The 24,344-nt window shown below is 43.9% G+C and overlaps 3 protein-coding genes across 3 annotated transcripts; 1 reads left to right on the top strand and 2 right to left on the bottom strand.

Moving 5' to 3' along the window:
• Positions 1-431: 431 nt before the first annotated feature.
• On the bottom strand, positions 432-4,703 carry LOC100828125 (flavanone 3-dioxygenase 2). The gene is made up of 3 exons (XM_003576833.4): positions 3,853-4,703; positions 2,503-2,830; positions 432-1,019 (listed from the first exon to the last, which is right to left on the bottom strand). Exons 1-3 carry the CDS (start codon positions 4,425-4,427, stop codon positions 765-767), a joined length of 1,158 nt encoding a protein of 385 aa, XP_003576881.1. The 5' UTR covers positions 4,428-4,703; the 3' UTR covers positions 432-764.
• A 5,476-nt stretch (positions 4,704-10,179) lies between these two features.
• LOC100832816 (H/ACA ribonucleoprotein complex subunit 4) lies at positions 10,180-12,261 on the top strand. Its single transcript, XM_003578647.4, has one exon. It carries the CDS (start codon positions 10,247-10,249, stop codon positions 11,999-12,001), a length of 1,755 nt encoding a protein of 584 aa, XP_003578695.1. The 5' UTR covers positions 10,180-10,246; the 3' UTR covers positions 12,002-12,261.
• Positions 12,262-13,849: 1,588 nt separating this feature from the next.
• On the bottom strand, positions 13,850-24,078 carry LOC100832504. The gene is made up of 16 exons (XM_014902457.2): positions 23,457-24,078; positions 23,216-23,337; positions 21,459-22,265; positions 21,069-21,375; positions 20,660-20,825; positions 19,441-19,543; positions 19,218-19,331; positions 17,753-17,790; positions 17,083-17,271; positions 16,484-16,663; positions 15,850-16,034; positions 15,596-15,691; positions 15,289-15,334; positions 15,073-15,179; positions 14,876-14,977; positions 13,850-14,783 (listed from the first exon to the last, which is right to left on the bottom strand). The coding sequence occupies exons 1-16, from the start codon at positions 23,922-23,924 to the stop codon at positions 14,187-14,189; spliced, it is 3,627 nt and encodes a 1,208-aa protein (XP_014757943.1). The 5' UTR covers positions 23,925-24,078; the 3' UTR covers positions 13,850-14,186.
• Between the last annotated feature and the right edge of the window lie 266 nt (positions 24,079-24,344).

Here is a 24,344-nt window from a genome sequence, read left to right as displayed (position 1 = left end):
AAGTACACAACCACCGAGCAGCCTGGCAAGTGGCACCGAGCCCTTCCCGCCATTTTGGCTGCGATTCGAGATGACGTTGAATGTTTTTTTTTAGTTTTTCCTGTACAGCCGACTAGCCGAGTTACCTTGCAGCATCGGGCCTTTTTCTTCTTTCTTTGGGCTGGCCCAACTCGTCCCAATGGCCAATGGAATGGCGGAGCCAGAGCACCATGCTACTTTACGTCAAAAACAAAACAAAAAACGATGGGCGAGAAGTTTTTTTTTTTATAGAACGTGGGTGAGAACTGAGAAGGTCAGCAGTATGCTTGAAATGTTTTTTTTTTCATACGGCAGTGTCTAGCTATAGGATTTAGGTTGGCTCTTCAAAATCTAGGACCTAGTCAGTTGTTGACGAGAGGTCGAGATTTTTTTTTGCCCAAAATGGAATTGACTCATAGTAAATAAGTACATCTTCCATATATTAGCTACGTAGGGAGTACAAACGAACGTTTCATCAATCAAATGACGCTCATCTTAATAACAATTAAATCATCGAAATTCAGAACTAAGCTAGCCAGTACCTAATTAATTAGGGGTGGGAGGAGGGGGTGTGGTCCTCGATCGATCGATCGAAACTGACGGGCCGAAACGTGCGTGTTATCGATCCTTGATATACGCACGCATGCGTGTTGACTTGCTAGGAGGAGTACAGTTTAAGGCGAAGCCTTGACGTACGGTACGTACGGACGAGATTAACTGTTCCTGGCCGGTCGATGGATTGATGATTAGCCGGGCGATGTGGTGATGGTCCTTGACTGGAGGAACGTCTTGTGCTTCCCTTCGGCAGAGGCGAGGTAGTCGAGGAAGGTGGTGAGGTCGGTGTCCATGTACCGCCGCGGCTCGCCGGCCAGCAGCTCCGGCGCCGGCCCGATCACCCGCTCCGGCGGCAGGCTGTGCAGCGACGCCACCGAGATCCGCGACCGCGTCGAGTTTACCCGCACCCGGTGCAGCACGCTCTTGTACCGTCCGTTGCTGAATATCTGCACCACACATGTATGCATTAGTTTATTGGGGTGTACGTTTCTCGGTCGATTTATAGCCATCCGACTAAAATATCCTCCTCCTTTGGACTAGTATTAATCTTGCAGAGTCTCATGTATTGGATCTGGCAGTTGTTAATCGATTTAGAAATAGTTTTTTTTCCGTTCGTCTTAGAAATAACAAAACAATTAATTAATTTATGTATGTTCAGATTTAATCATCCAAATTACTAAAATTTCAACTTAAACATGCATGCAATGCAACATACTGTACGTAACATACACTCGGTAGATCCATGAGTCCATCCATCGTCGCGTGAGCCGTACGAAAGGTTTCATATATCTCTGCACGCAGGAATCCTACTTATAGTACTCGATCTACAATGGAATATACTTGCTTACATATTTCGAATAAGAATACTAGACAATACTATATACTGTCCGGCCGGCTATAGGATATGTTATTAAACTGTATCTTACGGAGATGACCTTTGCATAATACGCAAAAGTATGATCGACTTTGCTTAAGGAAAGAAAAAGGCGGATCGGAGCATATATATTGTGCTTGCTGCCGGGTGTGCATATTGTTGGTCGAAGTGATGTACTCCCTTCGTCCAACAAATGATATCTCAACTTTAACTAATTTTAAATGTATCTATACACTAAAATATGTCTAGATACATTTAAATTTTGACAAACTTGAGACATTTTTTGTTGGACGGAGGGATTACCTAGAAATGTCAAAACTCAAAAGAGGAAGCTAGCTGGCTGGCTACTGCTGCTCAGCCGGCACCGCACCTGTCTCATTTTTACTTTATCAATAGTAACAGTGAAGTAAATTAAGTACTAGCAGTAGCTCGCTTGTCCATATTGGAATCAAGAACAGCATTGACCTACCTTTTTTTGTTTTGGAAATGCATTGCCGGCCTACCTTGCTGCATATATACTGCTACTCCCTTTTATATATTCCCTGATCCCTTCTTAATAATTCTAATCTAATAAATCTTCTTCTCTTTCCTGGCCCTACGGAACCCATTCCACCTCATGTTAGTTACTCTATGAGTTATATATAGTGTACTCTCTGCTTAAAATTAGCGTAGCTAGCTTCTTGGAACTGAAACTTTTGTCAACTAGACGCGTCGTCTGATTGACTTTTCGTTACTCCTTAATATCATTGTTGTCGAGGTAGCAAGTAATACTCTAGGACGGCTAATTAAACTTGCTTTGCATGCACGGACCATCTGCTTTGCTTCGCTCAATTCTGCACTTCTTTTACTAATCAAGAAAAACAACAGCCATGCATTTCGCCAGTGCCTGGTTGGAAAGTCTTTAAAAAACAATAATACTCCATCGTTCTCACTCAAAATTGACTAAATATGAATATATCTGTACGTCAAAAACATTTTAAATACATGTAATATTTCGTCACTTAATATGAAATTACCAGCGCTGATGTAAGGATGATATGTCATATGCATAGTACCTCTAGGTGGTCGCCGACGTTGACGACGAGGGCGCTGGGGAGGGGTTCGACGAGGAGCCAGTCGCCGTCGCGGTGGTCGTTGACCTCCAGGCCGTTGACCTGGTCCTGCAGCAGCACGGTGAGGAAGCCGTAGTCCGAGTGCGGCGGCATCCCCAGCGTCAGCTCCGGCTCCGGGCAAGCCGGGAAGCAGTTCACCATCAGCATCTGCGTCCCGGCGTCGAGCTCCTCAAGCACGCCGCCGCCCGTGATGCCCATGGCCTCCAGCAGCGCCTCCATCAGCTCCTTGAACAGCCTCTGGTTCGCAGCCGCGTACGACGACACCACGTCCCTGAAGAAAATGGAATTTTTTTAGGGCCCACCGTTCAGTGTGTGCTGGCACAGAAAAAAGAAAAAAAAATGTATCCATGCATATATCATCCATGTAGTTCTAGGCAGACAGAGAAAGTGGTGGATCTCCTGCAGATTTGATTCCTTTGTCATCCGGCCGGAAAGCGTCAGAGTTTTTTTTTTTGTTCGTGTTGTGTTGTTGTTCCAGTGAGTGAGATGTTGACACGATTGCATGCGAGCTGGAAAAGGCTGCGCCGTTCTTTTACTTTATTTGCACTATTATTGTTTCTGCTAGCTAGCAATAAGACAGACAGTGCATATATGCACGATATCCTAGATAGCTATCAGGATTTTTGGATTTGGGTCTGGATTTGGTTGCGTCAGCAGAGAGATATGTGCAGTGGCTGGACCGGCCGGGTGTCTGTCCACCTCAATTCAATCACCTGGGCTGCTGCACATTGAGTTGTCAAAATCCATGGTCTCCTTTTCTTTTCTTCTTGTAAAGAAATGCACTGAACTGAATCGCATCCTTTCCTTCTTACCATTAGCACTTGTTAGTGCAGCCTGCTTTAGTTTACTGCCCTGTTATCTTTTGTTGTTATCAGGCTGGTTCTCCTATCTCTATGTGCATGCACTAGTCCACACTAGATAGTTACTGTTAAATAAACTAAGTGAGTGGTTTCCAAAACCACAAACCAGTAATCAAAACTACTAGCTGGCTAGTGGTTGCAGACACACCAAACCAGCCAAAGGTATGCAAATACTAGTACCATAGCAGTCAGCAGGGGCACATTAGATATATATAGATTATCACCAGAGACGACTCTATATACTACATGCATGCATATGTATGATCCACATCATAGTATGCATCCTTTAGTAATTCGGATACGGTCAGATTATATAAAGAAAACTGATTGCTTCTAAGTGGGTGATTAGTGACAGTGTGGTAGTAGTAATATTAAGTCTGTGATTGATTGACCTTACTGCAGGAGTGAGCAAAGTCTGAGAGTATGTATATACCTGAGGTCACTGGGGTTGTGGGGCCAGGAGGGGACGACGTCGTCCATCCTTGACGGGTTACAGAGCAGCTTGAGGAAGTCCCGCCAGCAGAGCACGCCGTCGTTGAGCTGGTTGAAGCTGGTCCCGTACCTGACGGGCGACCGGATGTCCGGCGACATGTGCCGCGCGCGCTCCTCGAACGGCAGCGCGAAGAAGCGCCGCGCCACGTCCAGCATCTCCGGCGCCGTCGACCTGCCGTCGTCCACGCCGTGGTTCACCACCTGGAAGAAGCCCAGGTCGCGGCAGGCCGCGTCGAGCGCGGCCAGCTCCGAGGATTCCCGGCGGCGGAGGCGGGCGAGGTCGATGACCGGGATGCCGCGGGACGGGACGGGCGCCGGGCGGTCGCAGGGCGGCAGGATGTACCGCGGCGGCAGCGACGTAATGCCGCGCTCGCACAGGTGCCGCACCCCCTTGAGCTCTTCCTCCGTCGGCTCCGGCGCCGATGGCTTCCTTTGCTGCTGCTCCCGCGGCGGCGTATGATGGTCGACCGCGTGGCTGCTGCTGCTGCTATCCACGGCCGCACCGAGGATCGCCATTAGGACAACGAAGATCGATCGACGAAGAAGGTATATATAGCTCAGGATCAGAGCTGGGGCGATCGGTGTTGATGATGGATTGAGCAATTAGCCAGCATAGCACTTAGGAGTAAAGCAGTACGGTGGAGCTAGGAGCTTGGCTGACTGGGTGTTAATAAAGGGTACGGAATGCAAATCAATTCGATGGAGAGAAGAACCCCTGTGTGTGTATTTATAGACAGGCCGAGGCCGCGGTTTAGGAAGAAGAAGGAGCTCGCTCTCTGTTCTCTTCTCTGTTCTGCCCTGCTTTTCGTTTCCGGTGGGCGCCTAAGCGTTGCGTTGCGTTGACCCCACCACCAGCGCACTCAATTAACACAAGCTCTCCCGGGGTGTCCACGTCGGAGCAGCCACCCCAGGCCGCCGCGTGGATCTCCGCCTTACCTATCACCTGTACGACTTTTCTCTTTCCGTCTCCTCTCCTGGCCCTACACTCCAAATAATACTGCCGGTACGGCCTACTTCCGTAGGAAGTGCCAAATTGTTTTCAAGGAGGTTATCAAATCGAAAAGAAACAACGACGACTGAAAATGATCCTGCTTATTAGGCCAATCCATGCTTCGGTACAAAATGAAAGCAGGGAAAGCATGAATAATTAAGTCAAAGTTACTTTGATTACCCGCCTTTTCTCGACATCACATTAAAAAAAACTATTGTGTCGTGGTGACAATTGATGATGACCGAATACCCTCACTCTGCCTCTCTGGGTTACGAATAAAACAATCATGGATAAATCCGAGCCTTCCGTTTAGCCTTGCCGCTAGACTCAAGGCACGGTGGCTTAATTTGTGGCCAAGTTATGTCCAAATGGATTCACAGGTCAGAGTATGGCACCGAATTTGACTGCCTCGCTACCCAGGCCCTACTGTCATCGTAAGCGTGTTAGGAGGGAGAGGGGTACCGACACGACACCAACCTACTTACTGATCTTGTAGCAAATCTTATATATCCATGAAGTTGAAGTTGATCCCCGCTAAGGACAGTTGCAATCTTTACATTAGTGTACACATCATCATGCGTATCATGAGCATGCAAGTGTCCGCATCATGTGTCGTAGACCGTTAGGAATCAATTTTGACGGTCCCTTCGAATTTAATATTTTGATACTTAGGATTTTTCACCTTCACGTTGTATATAAATATTTCACTAAATACACATGTTTTCATGATATGTATACCAATTTTTCTAAGATCTGCAAATATTATTCAGGTTGACGAAGCTTCATTTTTCAGAATGTTCATGTAGATCAAAATTACTCCTATAGTTTTGCTCCGTGGGTGTTATGAACGATAAAGTCGTTTTGTCCTACAATATTCATAATTTTTTTACATTGAATCATATTATTATCATTTGTTCCTAACATCATATCCAGATGTGCATATAGAATTTTCCGCGGAAATGCGCAGGGAATCACCTAGTTTTAAGGACAATTTCAACCAACATATGTGCGGAAACAACACAAACAACATAAATAAGTGCTACAATGATTTAGCGTGGAAAACCCCTCTCAAGGTGAGGAGTAAAAAACCACATCTTTTAGTCCACACAACTTTCACTATAACAAATGCGTACAAGTGTTTTCTCTACAACATCTAAAAATATATATTCCTCCGTCCAACAAAAGATGTCTCAACTTTGAGTAAATTTGAATGCATCTATACACTAAGTCATGTCTAGATACATCTAAATTTTGTCAAACTCGAGACATCTTTTATTGGACGGAGGAAATACGACACACTCAGCTCATTACCAATCGGTAACCATGACAACAACAATCATGAGATTGATGTAGGCTCGATTTGTCCTTGTTAAACTGTATTGTGCTGAACTTATTCTATAATCTACTGCGGAAAAATAAACTTGGTTAATTAGCCATATATAAAAGCAAAAGATGGTTGAAAAAACTGGATTATCATCGTCAACCTCAATGTTAAACTCATCGGATAGATTTCGTACTCGTAAACCCCGCCCCTATCACAAAATGGAGGTAGTACAATGTATTAACACACGAAAATAAATAAATTCTAAGATAGATTTAGAGAATTTGTTTAGCAATAACAATGATTCCGACAAGATCGACGAGCACAAAGCAGCAGCCCCCCCACCGGATAGAATTTGTACTCGTAAACCCCGTCTCTACCACAAAATCTTGATTTCCGATTTTTTATTGAGTTCTGATTTCGGGGTGTCATACCACTACTCCTGTACTATACACCAGCTATTCGTGTCACCCGATTACTTGCGTTCCCAAAGTGATCGAGCTGAGACCTGAGAGGTCACTACGGGTGCATATTTTGCATGCATGAGTACTAGTAAAAGTATCTGATGCTACAATGATTGAGCCGGCAGCAGAGAAATTGGTCCCCGACCGTCCGATTTTCTTTCAGATGCTACCTAGTGCGTGTTGCCGCGCGACGCCACACACGTGTACACAGGCTTAGCTGTCATCGATCGACAGGATCATCAGACATCTTCTTTTTCTTACAGCCTGCTCTGCTTTTTTTGCTTGTTCGATCACACTTTTGTGTCGATCATCATATGACCGGATATGTACGTATAAGCTATAGCCTAGGAAACCATGTAATGCATAATGTATTTTTAAAAAAAAACTGAAAAGATGCCAATTCAGCTGGCACGCATAACAGAAAGGTAAAAGGGGCCGGCAAAATAATCTCTCACATATAGTCACATGCACGCATGCAGCCGATCGATTCTTCTTTATTTTCTGTTTTTGTTGTGCGTATGAAGATGAAGATGGCTGATCTCAAGCTTTTGGTTTAGCCTTTCTAGCTTAGGTTTGACTAAGGAGAAGGATAGATTAAGACTATATATGTATATGCTAAAAAAAATCATGGCCGGAGGATCCATTTCGCCCGTATGCAGTGAACGGCATCCGTATCGGAAACCCTCTCTAGCTGCTAGCAAGATGCATGCCTATATAAATAAATAAATAAATATATATATATATATATATATATATATATATATATATATATATATATATATATATATAGTTTGATTAATTTTCTGTTCAATGGCGGAGCTTGACAGACCGGGGAGCGAAAGCCTCAGCAATTACCTCAATTCTTTTTCAAACTAGCCTAAGTAAAAGTTACTTTGTATTAAATTAGCGACATTATATCGAAAGTGCTAATTAATTAGCACAGACATTGATGGATTAGGCGGAAGACGGCCCCTCATGATGTCCATGAAGTTTTGATAGTGTACGTCCACGCAATGGTCGACTTATTTTTCCAAAAATAAGTATAGATGATCGAAGTTATAGGAACCTAGTCTGCATTTGCAAGGGCAAAATCAAAATTATGTCATTGTACATTTCAGTACTCACAACCAATTGAGCTAGCCCTACTTCCTTACGATCCATGATCGACTTAAACTTAGATTTGCGATTATCCATCCATCAACTATTTAATTTGTTGCATGCAAGATACACAAGTACTCTTTTCTAGCTAGCTTGTAATTGCAACATTGTTTTGTGAAAAGAGACTTTTCAAAGATTGAAAACGTCCGTGCAGATGCATAAGTTCAGTCTTTTTTATGCAGTATACTTTTCTTTCTTCGAGAATGCAGCATGGAGTACATATACTGGTTAATTTGGAATATTTGACGAAAATCAGTATAAACGCATGCTGCTACTCCATGCAGTTGCAATTACCATTTACCAGTCGTAATGCGCCCGTGCATGATGCACGTGACTTGGACTTATTTTCGTTCTTGTTGCTTTGGACCATGCATGAGGGCGAATTAAGGTGGTCTTGGTCACGTTTTCAACTGCAATCCCATGCATATCTATATTTTTCTTCATGATTATTACTTCCTCTGATTCATAATAAGTGTCGTTGATTTAGTATTAAAATTATACTCTCTCCGATCTATAATAAGTGTCTCAAATTTAGTACTACTTTGTACTAAGTTGGTACAAAATTTAAAACACTTATTATGAATCAGATCAAGTACTAACGTACTGTACAAGCAGGTCAAGTCAACAGTCCAGAGATAGCAAAATGAAAGTCAGGAAAGGCCAGATATATGGTACTGCAGCTGCATGTATTATACAAATACAATTCAAATTGACCAATAAATTGAGTTGCAATTCCAAGTCAAAGTCGTCGCTAATATGCACGACGCAGACCACGAGCTTATTGCTGGTGATCGGTTGCGGTATAGACCAGTCCGTACGTGGGTTCAGACAGATGGACCTTGATAATGTAAGCAATGCTCACGTACGGCTAAGTCATGTATTACTGCTGACATGACATTAATTACCTGCCCGAGTTCACAAAGAAATAATCTCCAAAAATGATACCCCGTAGATCTCAGTCGGCTCACTACTTTCCAAACCAAGCTTATCACCGAAAATAAAATAAAACAAGTTTTTGAAGAAAGTCTTGGGGCAGCTAGCAAGCTCCTGTAAAATATCTGATCTAAAATCCCTGTAGCAAATTAAACGCAAGGAATTACACAACTACAACGAGGCACGGCACAAGGGTGGCTTAACAACTGCCTGCAAAAGTATATATATGCAAGTCCTAAATAATACTCTCTCGGACCATAATAAGGTCTTAGATTTATTACAACTTTGTACTAAGTTAGTACAAAATCTGAAACACTTATTATGAATCACAGGGAGTATATGATGCTGACATTCTCCGGACAAAAAACCGCTTAATTAGCACGTCTCTTGTATCTTCCGAAACCTGGCTAGTTGTATATATGTCTAAACCGCAGTTGTCATCTCCCGGAATCTGAAGGCACCATCCTCTTCTCGTTGTGCAGGAGGCTGGAGCTGCTCAGCTCCATTAGGACATGTACAATGGTTGATAAGGCAGTTTTTTTTATGTGTTCCACGTCATTTAGAAAAGACAAAAAAAACATATTGTACAATAGGTCATCTCTTCCATCTCTTATTGCCTTATCTTACAATTAATGGTTAGATGAATAAAATTAAATAAATAAATGTTAAGAAAAGGTGAAATCTAGTACAATGAGAAATTTGCCTTTTTTCGTCTTATTCTTCTTGTGAAGAGATCATCTCTTAATTAAAAAAAGGCTTGCGTCTTTTTTAATTTCTCTCTTTTTCACATCAGATTTTATCATACGTGTCATCGTTAAGAAAAGTTTCTCTGCGGGAAGAAGAGGCCAGGCCTTGCTTCGGTAGCTGTATTCCAGTATTTGATCGAATCAAAATACCCGGGGCTCGGCCCAATAATCCCCGGCTAGGCAACTGGGTGGATCGTGGGTCATCCACCCATATCCATACCCATTCTGATTGTGTCGAGGTGGCTCGTGCACAGACTGGGTGGGACGCTGATGCAGAATGGGAAGCATAGCTATGGCTGAAGCTGTACTGGCTGCAGCATGAGTTTTTTTTTTTTTTTTAGGGGATGCTGCAGCATTAGCTTGCTGTGATGGTTGCTCATTGCGTACATCATGCTTTCTTTTGTTTTGGAGCCCATATTCGCGCTCTGGGCTCAGTCTGGACTTCCGTTTCCTCTTGCCGCGAATTTGAGGCCCATTAATTATCCGCGAATTTGGTTTGCTGACCAAATTATCTGGGTCAAGGTGCCCAAACAAACGATTCTTCAGCTTCGACGCGAATTTGAGGCCTATTAAAGGCCCGTCAGTATCAGTACGGCCCACGTAGGGCAGCGGTCAACATGTTCCCCCGAGATAAACCCTTCCCCGTTAAAACCCCCCTTTTCCGTTCGCCACCACGGCCGCCGCTCCCGCGAAAACCCTAATCCCACCCACCCCACGCCGCCATGTCCTCCCCGCCGCCGGCCGTCGCGTCCCCGGCCTCCGAGCTGAGCAAATCCAAGAAGAAGAAGAGCAAATCCAAGGACGCCTCCGCCGACCCCGCCGCCGGCGATAACAACCCGTCACTGGCGGAGGCTGAGGCGAAGACCGATGGGTACATGATCAAGCCCCAGTCCTTGGTCCCGTCCCTCGATACCTCCACCTGGCCGTTCCTCCTCAAGAACTACGACCGCCTCAACGTCCGCACAGGCCACTACACCCCGCTCCCCTCCGGCCACTCGCCGCTCAAGCGGCCCCTCCAGGAGTACCTCCGCTACGGCGTCATCAACCTCGACAAGCCGTCCAACCCCTCGTCCCACGAGGTGGTCGCCTGGATCAAGCGCCTCCTCCGCGTCGAGAAGACGGGCCACAGCGGCACGCTCGACCCCAAGGTCACCGGCAACCTCATCGTCTGCGTCGACCGCGCCACCCGCCTCGTCAAGTCGCAGCAGGGCGCCGGCAAGGAGTACGTCTGCATCGCCCGCTTCCACGCCGCCGTGCCAAACACGGCCCGCGTGGCTCGCGCGCTCGAGTCGCTTACCGGCGCCGTCTTCCAGCGCCCGCCCCTCATCTCCGCAGTCAAGCGCCAGCTCCGGGTGCGGACTATTTACGAGAGCAAGCTTCTGGAACACGACCCGGAGCGCCACCTTGCTGTGTTTTGGATCTCCTGCGAGGCAGGAACCTATGTGCGGACGCTCTGTGTGCACCTTGGGCTGCTCCTTGGTGTTGGTGCGCATATGCAGGAGCTGCGCCGTGTCCGGTCGGGGATTCTCGGAGAGCAGGACAACATGGTAACCATGCACGATGTGATGGATTCTATGTGGGCGCTTGACAACCACAAGGATGAGTCTTACATAAGGCGTGTGGTGATGCCTCTTGAGGTCATTCTTACTAGCTACAAGAGGCTTGTCGTCAAGGACTCTGCTGTTAATGCTATATGCTATGGTGCTAAGCTTATGATTCCTGGATTACTCCGGTTTGAGAACGACATTGATGTTGGGGAGGAGGTTGTTCTCATGACTACTAAGGGGGAGGCCATTGCCATTGGTATCGCTGAGATGCCCACTGCTGTTATGGCAACTTGTGACCATGGTGCAGTAGCCAAGATCAAGAGGGTGGTGATGGACAGAGACACCTACCCGAGGAAGTGGGGACTTGGCCCGGTGGCGCTCAAGAAGAAAAAGATGATTGCCGAGGGCCTCCTTGATAAGCATGGGAAGCCAACTGAGAAGACCCCAGCTGAGTGGCTTCGAAACGTGGCGCTCCCCACTGGTGGTGATGCAATGATTGCTAGCATTGCTGCTGCCCCTGAGCCGGAGAAGGTGAAGGTGGAACAGGCCGATGTCAAGGATGAGGAGGAGGATAAGGCCGATGGAGGCCGCAAGAGGAAGATTGTTGTATCTGAGTCTACGCCTGCAAAGAAGGTCAAATCGGAGGAGGTCACAGAAGCAGTGGAAGGGGAGAAGAGTGAGAAGAAGAAGAAAAAGAAAGATAAGGGAGAACCAGGATCAGCTGTTTCGGAGGCAGTGAAGGAGAAGGGTGATCTGAGTGATCAGGAGATGGGTGGCAGTGAGAAGAAAAAGAAAAAGAAGAAGAACAAGGAAGGAACTGATCTTGTTAAACCAGAGAGTGCTCCAGATGGAGCTGTTGCGGAAGGTGAGAAAAGTGACAAGAAAAAGGAGAAGAAAAAGAAGAAAAATCAAGATACAGACAAGGCATAATTGGTAAAATTGTAGCTTACATTGGCTGCTTGTTATGGGGAGTTTGTCCTATCTGTTTCACTTGTTCTGAGCCCCGTACAACCTTTTATGGTTTGGAAGGACTATGTTAGATTACTGCAATTCTACTGAACTGTTATGGCAAGTAGAGAGTTTTTTTCACTAAGTTTCTTCGGCAATGAGGCATGTATTGTTGTATAACTTATCAGTTAGCGCAATGAATTTTGCTCTCATCTCAGTATCTCATCCCAGTAGTTCACTGTTGTGAAATTTTTGGTTTGCCAATTCGATCTTGTTTGGTTTTACAAGGTATGCTATGTGTGGTTCCCCGATATGATATGTCAGCTGTTTGCCTAAATGGAATTTTCTAGTCTTTACAGTTCCACCTCTCTAGGATTCAGCTTCTGATATGCTGATGCTTATCTAATAAAGACTTGGTTTCCCCACATTGCTATACAGCCAACCATCCTCATTTTTGCTCCAAAATCACCTGCGCACTGAGAATCTGATGTTCTCTGAGTGCTATTGTATCTCAAATTTGTCAGCTTCATTGAAATTTCAAGTTATGAACTCCTCTTCCTCCTTTTGAATTCTCTGTCTTGTGTACCGTGCATGGTCTTTTTATTGCACATTCATACATTGATTTTGCCAAGTAACGTGGGTGGTATGTGTATATGAATGTAAATATCACAATTCATCATATTTTAGCAGTTGATACTGTCTTAGTACTTGACATTGGGTTGCCACGGCAGTTATCATCTTCAGTTCTACCAAGTTATGAACTCCTCTTCCTCTAGTGTGGAATCAGTAAGCTCAAAAACACTTTCTGCATACCTCGTGGATCCTTGTCTATAAATGCTTCTGTCAAATCCATTTCTTGACATTGGGTTGCCACGGCAGTTATCATCTTCAGCTCTACCAAGTTATGAACTCCTCTTCCTCTAGCGTGGAATCAGTAAGCTCAAAAACCCTTTCTGCATACCTCGTGGATCCTTGTCTATAAATGCTTCTGTCAAATCCATTTCTATTGGAGAAGCCATGAATCCATGTCTATGTTTGGATTATTGCCACTCTACTGGCATGTTAAGGTAAGCACAGAGAGTTTTAATCAAGTTTTTTTTAAGAATGATTTTTCATCAAGTTTATTGGCCAATGAAGCCTGTATTGTTGCATCTTGCACGCTATGATTCAGCCTCTAATATGCTGATGCTTATTTAGTGGGAAGTTTGGTTTCCCTCACTGCTACACATCATACGTGCTTACAATCACCCAATATTTTCTGATTTTCTCAGTCGATTGAATTTTCTACTTGTTTTGAAGGAGCAAACGAGTTATGTTTTGTGTGATATGTGGCACGCACGGTCTGCTTATTACACATTCAAGTGCTGATCTTGCATTCTTGAGAATTAACTTAAAGTGCTAGTAGTATAACAGAGCATAATTCATGAGAATGGTGTATCTTTACATTTTGATACTGAGGTATGTTGACATGGTTTTCGCCACGCAGGACATATGGGGTGACCCATATAGAACAATTATTATTTCTCAACAAGGCTTTTCTTAAACCCTCTAAATTTCTTTATAAATATTTAAGATTGGGAGAAAAGGCCATATAATCCGAGGAGGGGGTCAAGATGGCAACGGATCCTGAATTCACCCTACGGGTTTGGGTTTCGCGGGTAAGCCAAAGACAATACATGCATAGCACTATTTACGCCGAAGTAGCTTAATATTTTCCAAATTAGCTAACAAAAAGATACTCCTTCTGATTTATATTAGTTGTCGCTGATTTAGTTAACAAAGTTGTACCTCCATACCCCGGTCGGCCCACTACTTTCCAAACCAAGCCTCTCACCAAAAATAAAATATAAAAACAAGTTTTTGCAAGAAAGTCTTGAGGCAGCTAAGGTTGCTCTTGTAAAAGATTTTATCTAAAATCCCTGCAGCAAATAAAATGCAAGCATTACAATGCAAACTTGCATAATATAATACTGACAATAACTGCACAAAGTCTACAACCTAGGTTATCACAGCCTTCCGTTTTTCCTCTTCCAAACAAACAAAACCACATGACTCTTTCATCTTCCGGAACCTGGCTAGCTTCATATATTCTAAGCCGCAGTTGTTATCTCCTGGAATCTGAAGGCACCATCCTCTTCTCATTATGCTGGACTCTGGAGCCTGGAGGCTAGAGCTGCCCAGGTCCATTAGCAGCAAATGTTTCTTGGCATGGTGTTGGAAGGAGTGGACTTTGCTTCGGTAGCGGTATTCCATTATCTGATCGAATCAAATTACCCGGGGCTCGGCCCAATAATCCCCGGCCAGGCAATCGGACGGATAACCCATATCCAAATCCAGAAGGCACGATGACAAAAGGCCACCGTGGCTCGTGCACAGATTGAGCACCACTAGACTGGGTGGGACGCTGATGCAGAATGGGAGGCATAGCTGTGGCTGGAGCTGTACTGGTTGTAGCATTAGCTTGGTGTGATGGTTCCTCGTAACGTGCATCATGCTTTCTTTTCTTTTGGAGCCCATATCCACTTTCTGGGCTCAGTCTGGAGTTCTGTTTCCTCTTGCCACGTTTTAAACGAGGTTTGCTGACCAAATTATCTGGGTTAAGCTGCCCAAACAAACGGGTCTTCAGCTTCGACACGTCGATGTTGCCCCTCATGAAATCTGACAGGTTTGAAGCACAATGCCTAAGACAGTTGCAAATCTTCTGCTTCTCAGCCTTCCCTACTGCCCTGGCAAAATTCTGCGACCGGTCCAAGAAATCTTCAACCTAGATGAAAACGAGCAGAGAAATATTGCACACGATGAGTCTGGAGTCTGGCCTTCAGTTACTTATTACTAGTCAATCCGCAGAACACTTACACTCAAATTACCAACTCCTTTTTTCCAGGTCTTAGAGATCCATGATGCTTCAAAATTGCTTGCGCATAGCCCATGCTCCCATAAACTCTCCACTGATAGTAGCTGCGAGAGGAAAGCCCAAAGTTTGTCACCTATCAGTAAGCATCATGCGCTTGTCATTTACAAGGAAATAGAAAGTAAAGCTTATAAGTACTCACTTTACTTATTAATGATACAAACAGTTCAGCTACAGATTCTTTATTTGTGCTCCCAAACCCCTTTAACAGGAAGATGTTCTTCTCAACACTTTTAAAATCTGAACCATCTGCATGGGCCAAAAATAAGATTATGATCTTACCCTCGTTTCTTAGTAATACAATATAAGAATGATACCAGTGAATGGAAAAAAAGCAAAGATGAAAAGAAAAATATACCTTTTAGTAAGGCAGAGAATGCAGGCAATATTGGAGGATGCCGGGTCTGTGCTGCACATTGCAAAAACAGTAAGAAGTATCAACTTATATTTAATCAGATACACAAATAAAAGAAATATTCAATGCCTAGACTACTGAGCTACTACTCACTACCATATGTTAGGAGATCGAAATCTAATTCCAGCTATGCAGCACACAATACCATGTAGTAATTGATCAATGGTCACTAGTCAAACCAAACCGGACACTGGAAGTTTATTTACTTGTAACGCAGCAATAGAACCTACAATCAGTACATTCGTGGTACCTGCAAATGGAAAGCAACTAAGGAAATGATTGACATCGAGCTCATCGTCTGTTTACTCGGGCTATTCACATCATGTATCTTAGCCCAGATCTTCATCTGCGGAAGAAATAGAAAATAACTGGTGCTGATATTGTTGTCACATGGTTGCAGCATAATCATCATTCATCAAGCATTGTTATGTTACACCCAGAGCAACAACTGGAACTGGTGCCAATCAGGAAATGATCAAATGAAGAGAAAGAAAATTACATTACCAGGTAACTTAGTATCTGAAACCTTTCATCAAGTGAAGAAATAAATTTAAAGACCATCGATCTTGTCATGCCATCTTTATTTTCAATCGAAATATCACACTCTATGCCAGTTCCTCGATCAATAACATTTATAATAGGCACCCTAGCACTCAAGACAGGTAAAACTCCACAGTAAACTCCATTCCCTGAAATTGAGAATATGTTAGTGCAAAAGATAAATGGGCCAAGAAAGAATTCCTTTATCTATTTGACAGAAACTCCCATTATTAGGAAGGTTCCACCCAATTGGTGGAGATTCATATGATAAAAGGGCACAGCCACGCAGTTAGCTAAACGAGTTATGTTGTCAAACTTCAAACATGAGAAGTTTACTTTTATGAATGTGCTCTTATAACTACTGTTGCAGTGTCCTTTTGTTTCTCTCTTTTTTATGAGATTTCTAAACCATCTGAAGATTTAATCCACACAAACCACCTACAGAATTAAGCTCTTTTTTTAATGCGAATATGTGATCCATGCGTTTGTGAAGATAAACTACCACAAGAATACACTACAAAGAGCTTGAAAGTAAAAAACCAATATCAAGGGACACACAGAACACAAGTGAAAGATATTCTGCTCAAACAGTAATTACTTTGAAGAGAATATAGAACTTTGGCAAATTTCCTAATGACGGAAATCTTTTTCTTGCGAGCACACTGATCCTCGGTCTCAGCACTGAAGTTGACAGAGAGATCCAGGTCACTTCGAGGAGTAAATAAATCCATTGTGAATGATCCAAATGCTTGCACAACTGGAAACCCGTTGTTGTTACCTGAAATGATTCGTTAGAGAAGGAGGTCAAATCAGCATGAAAGAGGCAAATGCTCAAGCAGTAACTAGAACATTACTTGCGAAACACACAAAACCCTCTCCTCCTGTGAAGTTCTCTCTATGCTATCACATCAGCAATGTTGCTTAATAGTAGTACTTGTAAAAACGTACCTGGTGAAACATATCGATATTAATATTTGTATATGGCGATCTCATCCTACAAAGTCTAAAGGGCATATTTGAAAATCTCAATTACAAAGTGTATGACTGATGATGAACATTGTTATTGGAGACAGTTACAGGGTTACAATTGAAGAGAGCAGAAGTCCATGATGATATTTTCTCCTTTTCTTTTTTGCAAGAGGTCCATCATGATATTGAATAACCACATTAGTAAGAATTGGAAATAACATCTCTTACCAAAGATTTTATTAGTCATCTCGTTGAAGACATCAACCAAGGTATTTCGTTGTTCATAGTCAACTGCCTTTGGACGCAGCACAGTATACACCTTGAGAAGTAAATCATTGAGAGTGGGAAGAAGACTAGGATTGACTGACATTGCAGCCAACTCCTCCACCTCAAGACACTGTGCATGACTGTGTAAATCTGCACAGAAACAGACAACAACCATGGGGAACAATGTGGAAGATAAAGTGTAAAATCATTTAGTTCCACTCCCAAACTCAGGAGACAAAATATAGGGGGGAAATCTCCTTAACACACGAGGGGAGAGGGGGGCATAGAAAATATGAAAGTGAAATTGAGAGAAATTGCCATAGACTACATGTTTAAAGACTTAAAGGAATACCAACTAACTAAGTTAAAATCAAGGACACCATATATGAATTATTTCCTGCTGCCGCTCATACTATCAGCGATGAGGCTACATGAGAAAGTTTCATGGCACGAAGCAAGCAACATGGGCAACAGTTTACAGGATTGAGTTTTACACACCTTTTCAATTCGGCCTGCAATTTGAACCCAAAAACTGGAGCTTGATAATACTTAGGAAGTGCGCGTGCACTCCCAGAACGACACAGATAAAAAAAAAGGGGGCGAAGAATGGAGGGCAGCAACTAACAAGTACCTTCGGAATCCCACACGCTGACCTCACTATCACTGGACCTGCAATACAGTAAAAGAGAAGCATTACTCCGAGAAGATATGAAATGCGCGTGCACCCCTAAGACAAAAATGACACGAAAATGCGCGCTGATGATAACGCCTGCAGGGAATTTCTCAAACTGCCCAGCCAGAATAGTGCAGATCTACCGGGACGAATCATCGGAGGTCGGGGAGGGGATCAGAAGTAGGGGCGAGAATACGAACTCGGAATCGTCGGATGCGGAAGCGGAGGAGAATGGTGGAGTCGGCGGCGGCGGAGCTGAAGCCGCAGGAGTCGCCATGGCTGATGGTGTTGGACTGTTGGGGGTTTCCTTCCTTTACTGTTCGTCGCCACGTGTGGGCTCCACTGTCAGCCCAAATTTATGTGGAAAAATGTACTGCATCACAGTTTTGGTTTGTCATGTCTAAAGCTCAGCTGTAACACAGTTTTTTAATCATCTAATGGTCAATTCCAATTGGTCTAATACTGTATAATTGATGTTTGCCTCGCTGTGTTAGCTCCATGATAAGCGTATCATAGATTCAGTTTATTTTGTCAAAGCGTGCCAATCGTGCTGACCATTTTGCTGGCTACGTTCTTGCTTTTGTGGCAGCTATACTATTCCAAAGCTAGCCGCCTCAGTAACAGTGCTTACTGAATTTGCTGGAGTAAAATATGAAAAACCACACTATGGATTTTTTTTGCGGGTAACCAAACTATGGAATTGAACTTGATGGAGTTCAATATGAAAATACAACATGCTTACTACCGAGCGTGATGCGCGCCAACAAGATGGTCAGGAATCTCAAAGTACTTCCTCCATCCAACAAATGATGTCTTAATTTTGACTATATTTGAATACATCTATACACTAAGTCATGCCTAGATACATCTAAATTTTGACAAACTTGAGACATCTTTTGAACTCAAACTAACCCATCTCCAGACAAGACGTGCTTTGGACCTCGTAACAAACTGTTAACTCCGCCGGATCCAAATTTTGGCATCTCCGTCTGCAAACGACTTAAGCCTCCTTTTATTTCTTCGAGTTCATCGTGACCAAGAAAAGCGCCAGCAATAATCTCAACTGACTTTTATTTCTTTGAGTTCATCGTCTCAAACGACTTAAGCCTGCCTCCTTGGGTGAAAAAACATTTCATCATCTCTTTCCAGCATTCTCATTAGGTATACTTTTTTTTTCACCGAAGGAGAAATCAAAAATAAATTAGCAACACCCCGAAACAAACAAATACTTACATTACACAAGGGGGTAAGAAAAAAGAAAGATATAACTAACACATTGGAGGGAACAAGATGTATAGAACCCTTGAAAAAACATGCCAAAAAAAATTGAGCAATCAAATCAATACTTCCGTCCTGGGGGGTTATATCATACTGGAAGCTGCAAAGCTTTCATCTTCTTTCCTTGTATAGTATCTACATCTACATGATGAAGTAAGCTCGGATCACCTCAATTATGGGTGCACGGCACAGTGGACACTTCCCTCCGCTTCGAACCAACTCATTCGCACATTTCGAGCATGTGCACATGTGCCCACATCTGTACGCCCCGCCCCACATAACATAATCATGGTTAGCATTACACACAGATGGACCCACAGCCTAATTTCACACAGTAATAGTGATTAGTAGATAGAAACAAAACAAACCTGTACAAAAGAGAGTCAATTGGAGTATCACAGCATACGCAGCAAGTCCCTTTCCTCACATGCATCCATTTCGATCCATCATCTATAGTTTCTTTATATTCCCCTGAGGTACGAGGTACATCATTCAAGGTACAGGTATGAGAAAAGTACAAATATTTACGACAGTGGAGATTAAAACTTAACTCTTACTTTAAAAGGGTAAATTGGTCTAATGAATGTAGTGAAAATAGTCATCACTCTCATTTTAAATTCCAAGCCCGTCAGTTGTCTGATCTAGGTTTGATGTTTCACTTTTAACAGATCCCTATCTAATTTGTCCCTCCTAGTCATCTGCCAGCCATGAAACAGGCACGCTGTATCGCCATGACACCATCAGATCTCTTTTCCAGTATAATTCTGGTTGCCTTTATAGCAGATTGCTCATGATTCCTGAGGGATCGTTGAAGGTGTAATGGTAAATTGATTAGGTGACAGACATGCTAGTGCGGGAACCGATGGATATACTTTCACCAGAAACACAAGAACCATGCACCGTGTCACTAGAACTACCAAACGCTGGTTGCCGACAGAAGGAGTGCTAGCTCCTCCATGCTCTCGGGACGAATACGCTCAGCAGATGCGGACCAAGCACAGCGACAGCTTTGCGGATCAGGCGCTACCATGAGAGGCTAGCTGTTGGGCAGCGACAAGCAATACCTAGGTTTCTAATCTTAAGATGATTTATGTGGATATAGGGATGGTGGTTTGCATCTGGACCACAGGTGTAGGGTCTAGTTATCCATCTAGTTTGGCATCAATTTGATTGGTATGAAGAGGGTACGGAGGGTGGCAGGGGTATCCCTCTAATAACTATGCTTTGGAAATTTGGAACATCGGAACATAAATAGACAGCAACAGATCCTGTTATCAACAATACAAGGTGTTCGTAATGGATAAGGCAGGAGGTGACCCAGAAAGTTTTTGAGCGAGGGTACATTTTGCGTAAATTAAAAAAAATACTTGAGTATTTTTCCTTTAAATACAAACATATGCTCTTGCAATTTAAGATTTTGAGTGGGGGAGTCTGCTAAACATGTGTCCGCCCCTTGATAACAGGCAACCTTTACTTTCTCAAGGTAAGAATAAAACCAACACGGCAAGGAATGCCAGGTTATGTTTTCCTTTCTAAAATAGCACACTTGAGGAAATGCAGAAAATAGGAACATGCTGAGCTACTAACCTCGTTCTCCAATGAAGCGATTCAAGGCTGCGGAAACTTCCTGCCTTACAGAACGCTGTAACTCTAGCTGCATATCCATGCAAGCTTCCAACATCCTTTGCATATGACCCATGCCTTGCTGAAGTCTAGCCATATCAGCCCTTAAATCATTAATAGCCTCCCATTCCTGGAAAACCCAACCAGAAGAAACATGAGCAGCCTTTAGCTACATACAAGCAGCAGTGTACCCTACTTTGTAAAATATCCCATTACAACTTAAAAAGAACGGTTGAATGTGGCAACTCATTAAGTAATTTTGAATCCAATTATCTACAAAAGTATGTTTCATTCATTCAAATTGCAAAGGAATGCAACAAATTAAAAAGTACATAAAGCGTGTGCCGTAAGAATGTCAAAGAGAATAGCTTACAGTATCAGAACGATGCATGTTCTGTCTGATCCAGTTGTTACGATGCAACTCTGAATGCCAAAGTGGTTGACGAGGAGGTATAGGTGGAGGTGGTATCACTATAGGAGGACTGTCATCAGTATCATGAAGTTCCTGTTCCTCGTCGTCTCTATGCTGCTCCTGACGTTGCTCCGGTGGGTCAGGGGCCGCGGGTGTTGCTTCCAGACTCAAAGACAGAGGACCACGACCTTGCCGTTCAACGTATGATCGGATAAGTCGGTCTAAGTTTTCACGGAAAGCACTGTCTAGAAGATTAGAAACACTCCTTCTGCAAAATGTACACTTTCAGTATTAAGATTACATACTGAATAGATTGTTCGTGCTAACTTTCTTTATGCAAGGAAGAAAAACCTGCTTAGAAGCTCCCTTAGTTCTGTGCTGTACACATGATCATCATCACCAGGGGTAAATGTATTAGCTCTTCTAATAAGCACAGATTCCTGGTCAACTGGTTGCTCTGAATTATCATCATGCCAATTATGGGCAGTGCCACTGGATTCTTCATCATCATCATCACGCCACACTTCATTTACTTCTGGGAAATCATGATCACTCTGCCACTCTTCATGTACTTCTGTAGGATCATTGTCCTCATGCCACTGTCCATGTGATTCTTGAAGATGATTATTGTTATGCAACTCTTCAAGCACTTCAGGAAGATGGTTATTTTCATGCTGCTCTTCATGTACTTCAGGAAGATTATTATCGCTAGTTGACTCATCACTTTCTTCCGGAAGATATGCATCTTGATGATCTCCAACCTCCGTCCTCTCATCAGATGAACTTGCGTCTATATTTTCATGCCAAATTCTTTCAGATTCTTCTCCAGTAATAGCATGAGAAAATTGTTCCCAATCTCTTCTATCCACCTCCAAATCTTCCTGCCAGCTGTCCTCCTGACTATGAGGTTCGGACAAGCCTTCAGCAATACTAGGAGCATTACTTCCATATTGTGATGCTGTTGCTGCACCTCCAATCCGCTCAAGATCAATATTCTCGTTTGCTTGTTGATGTGTGTCCTGAGCATCTTCAGAAGTAGCACGGCTTGATTCAGAATGATCATTTGTGGAGAGCTCAACATTTTGAGATGAAGAAGCATCGGACTGGCTCGCTGCTTGACCTCGTACGAGATTCTCCAATCTGAAGTGGAACTCTTCTCTAGTTATTAAAATTGATGAGTACTATTATCATTTTATTGCATTATTCAATACACATTAAAACTTAGTTACATTACGTGTCTACTTTATAACTGCAACAGCTAGCTAGACACATCCAGGAAGGAAGTGAAGACACCCGCATTTAAAATTGACAAATGTGAAAGGACAAAGAGAGAATAAGAATAGGTAACATAAAATGAACCTATGGATATATTGTATGACTAGTTTGGAAAGTGATATATCACGAGGCGAGAAATGAGAGCTTAACAACATAAGAAAATAATTGAAAGGAGGTATTAACATCTTCATATCATGATACCAGAATAGCTACACCGGCACAAGACAAACAAAAGTCATCTGCTAATTGTTAATTTTCACTAATCTGCAGGACCTGCAAATGAACGCCTTATGCCAGCATTGATCTAAAGGTCCAAAGTCAAGCAGATAAAAAGATAAATAAAAGAAAAATAGGTAGCTTTGAAATGTCACAACTTGCCAATAAGGTTGTAACCTTTCACTTTAGTTATTCTAGATTGTACTTTTAAGTATTCTATGTTAGCATGAAACAGGAGGCAAAGAAAAACTGTGAGTGGCCTGAGTAACACTGATCTGAAACTCAGCTTCAACTGCTCAGTTAACGGAACTTTATCATTCATTCATTACATCAATAATCATTGTTACTCCAACCATTATATGTTGATTGCGACAATATCAGCAACATGCAGGGCAAATGAATAAACTGTAGCAATAGCAGCATCAGTACTAACTACCATGAATCATGCACTCGTTATTAGATGGAGCTCCTCCAACCAAAGCAACAGAATGTCCTGATAATGACCCATTACTCCAATAATCACTAGCATATATCCCAACCAAAGAAAAGGAGACGCTAATGTCCATTAAGAATAAGCAGCAGCAGCAGCGGATACACAAACGAGCTGGCATACACACCTCAAACCCGAGACGGGATGCCGCTGTCGCAGCTGCCCGAGCTCCCTTGCAGCCACCGATGGCAGCTTTCTCTCTTCCTCCGGCAAACCACCATTCCGCAGAAACCTCCCCCGGAGCAGCGCCTACGGTAAGATCGATAAGAGACAAAGCATCAGTTATCTGAAGTGCCACACACGAAAAGCAAGCATCCGAGAGCAGTGCGAAATGATGGAACAGTGGCCTGGAAGGAAGCTGCACCGACGTGGATTCGATTGCGGTGGGGGAAGTCGGAGACGGCACGCTGCTGGGAGAGGCGCTGGAGCTCGGCGTGGCGGTCGGCGGCCATGCGCATGACGAGCTCGAGGCGCGCCTGGCGTCCGCGGATCCGGAGGCGCGCGTGGTCAGCAGGAGGGTCGCGGGCGGCCATCTGGACCCAGTCCCGCACGAGGCGCACCCGCTCGCGCTCGATCTCGCCGAGCCACCAGCCAGCGTCGGCGGCGCGGCGCGAGATCTGCGCGGCGGGGTCGTCGTCGGGGCCGCTCCAGCGGCGGGCGGCGCGGCGCACGAGCTCTCCGGAGGCGGAGGTGGAGGCGGCGTCGGGGGAGCCCTCGCGGCTGGATCCGTCCCAGTCGCTCTCGCTGGGCGGCTCCGAGGACGAGAGCTCGCGGCGGCGCGGAGTCACGAGCGGGCGGTCGGATAGAGGGGAAGAGGGCGGCGGGAAGTCGCCCATCGCCGGCCGTGGCGAGGCATGGGTTGGTTGGCGGGCGGGGCACAAGTCAGAAGAATGGCGGGGGGTTTGGTTGGGAGGAAGAAGGTGGAGTCGAAGCAAGTCAAGGCCCGGCCGGAGGAGGAAGACGATTGGTTGGATTGGATTGGATGCAGGGTTTTCGCGTTTTTTTTTTCCTTTCCTTTCCTTTTCTTTCCTTTTTATTTTTATTTTTGCGAGAAATGGAAATCTGGAGGGAAACTAAATTTTTAGCAAATGCATTATTCCGCGTCTCCAGTTGTCCACATTTACATCTTTCTATAACAAGATTGGGAACGATTACCCAAATACTTTGCTTAGAACATGTTTCTTTATATGAAAAATAATACGGAGTACTAATGCACAAGATTTACCTTCCATTGTTGATTGATCTTCCTTCCATAT

Source organism: Brachypodium distachyon, chromosome 4 (genome assembly GCF_000005505.3).
Source record: "Brachypodium distachyon strain Bd21 chromosome 4, Brachypodium_distachyon_v3.0, whole genome shotgun sequence".
In the NCBI taxonomy this organism is placed as follows: Eukaryota; Viridiplantae; Streptophyta; class Magnoliopsida; order Poales; family Poaceae; genus Brachypodium; species Brachypodium distachyon.
This window is presented reverse-complemented; position numbering and strand designations above follow the sequence as displayed.

Excerpts from the sequence above, each read along its gene's own strand:
- LOC100828125 (XM_003576833.4), bottom strand. The coding sequence starts at position 4,427 with ATGGCGATCCTCGGTGCGGCCGTGGATAGCAGCAGCAGCAGCCACGCG. Across the intron at positions 2,831-3,852 it reads CACAACCCCAGTGACCTCAG|GGACGTGGTGTCGTCGTACG; the intron begins GTATATACATAC and ends CATTTTCTTCAG. Across the intron at positions 1,020-2,502 it reads ACGTCGGCGACCACCTAGAG|ATATTCAGCAACGGACGGTA; the intron begins GTACTATGCATA and ends TGTGTGGTGCAG.
- LOC100832816 (XM_003578647.4), top strand. The coding sequence starts at position 10,247 with ATGTCCTCCCCGCCGCCGGCCGTCGCGTCCCCGGCCTCCGAGCTGAGC.
- LOC100832504 (XM_014902457.2), bottom strand. The coding sequence starts at position 23,924 with ATGGGCGACTTCCCGCCGCCCTCTTCCCCTCTATCCGACCGCCCGCTC. Across the intron at positions 19,544-20,659 it reads TCGCTTCATTGGAGAACGAG|GGGAATATAAAGAAACTATA; the intron begins GTTAGTAGCTCA and ends CTCGTACCTCAG. Across the intron at positions 17,272-17,752 it reads CAGCGTGTGGGATTCCGAAG|ATTTACACAGTCATGCACAG; the intron begins GTACTTGTTAGT and ends GTTTCTGTGCAG.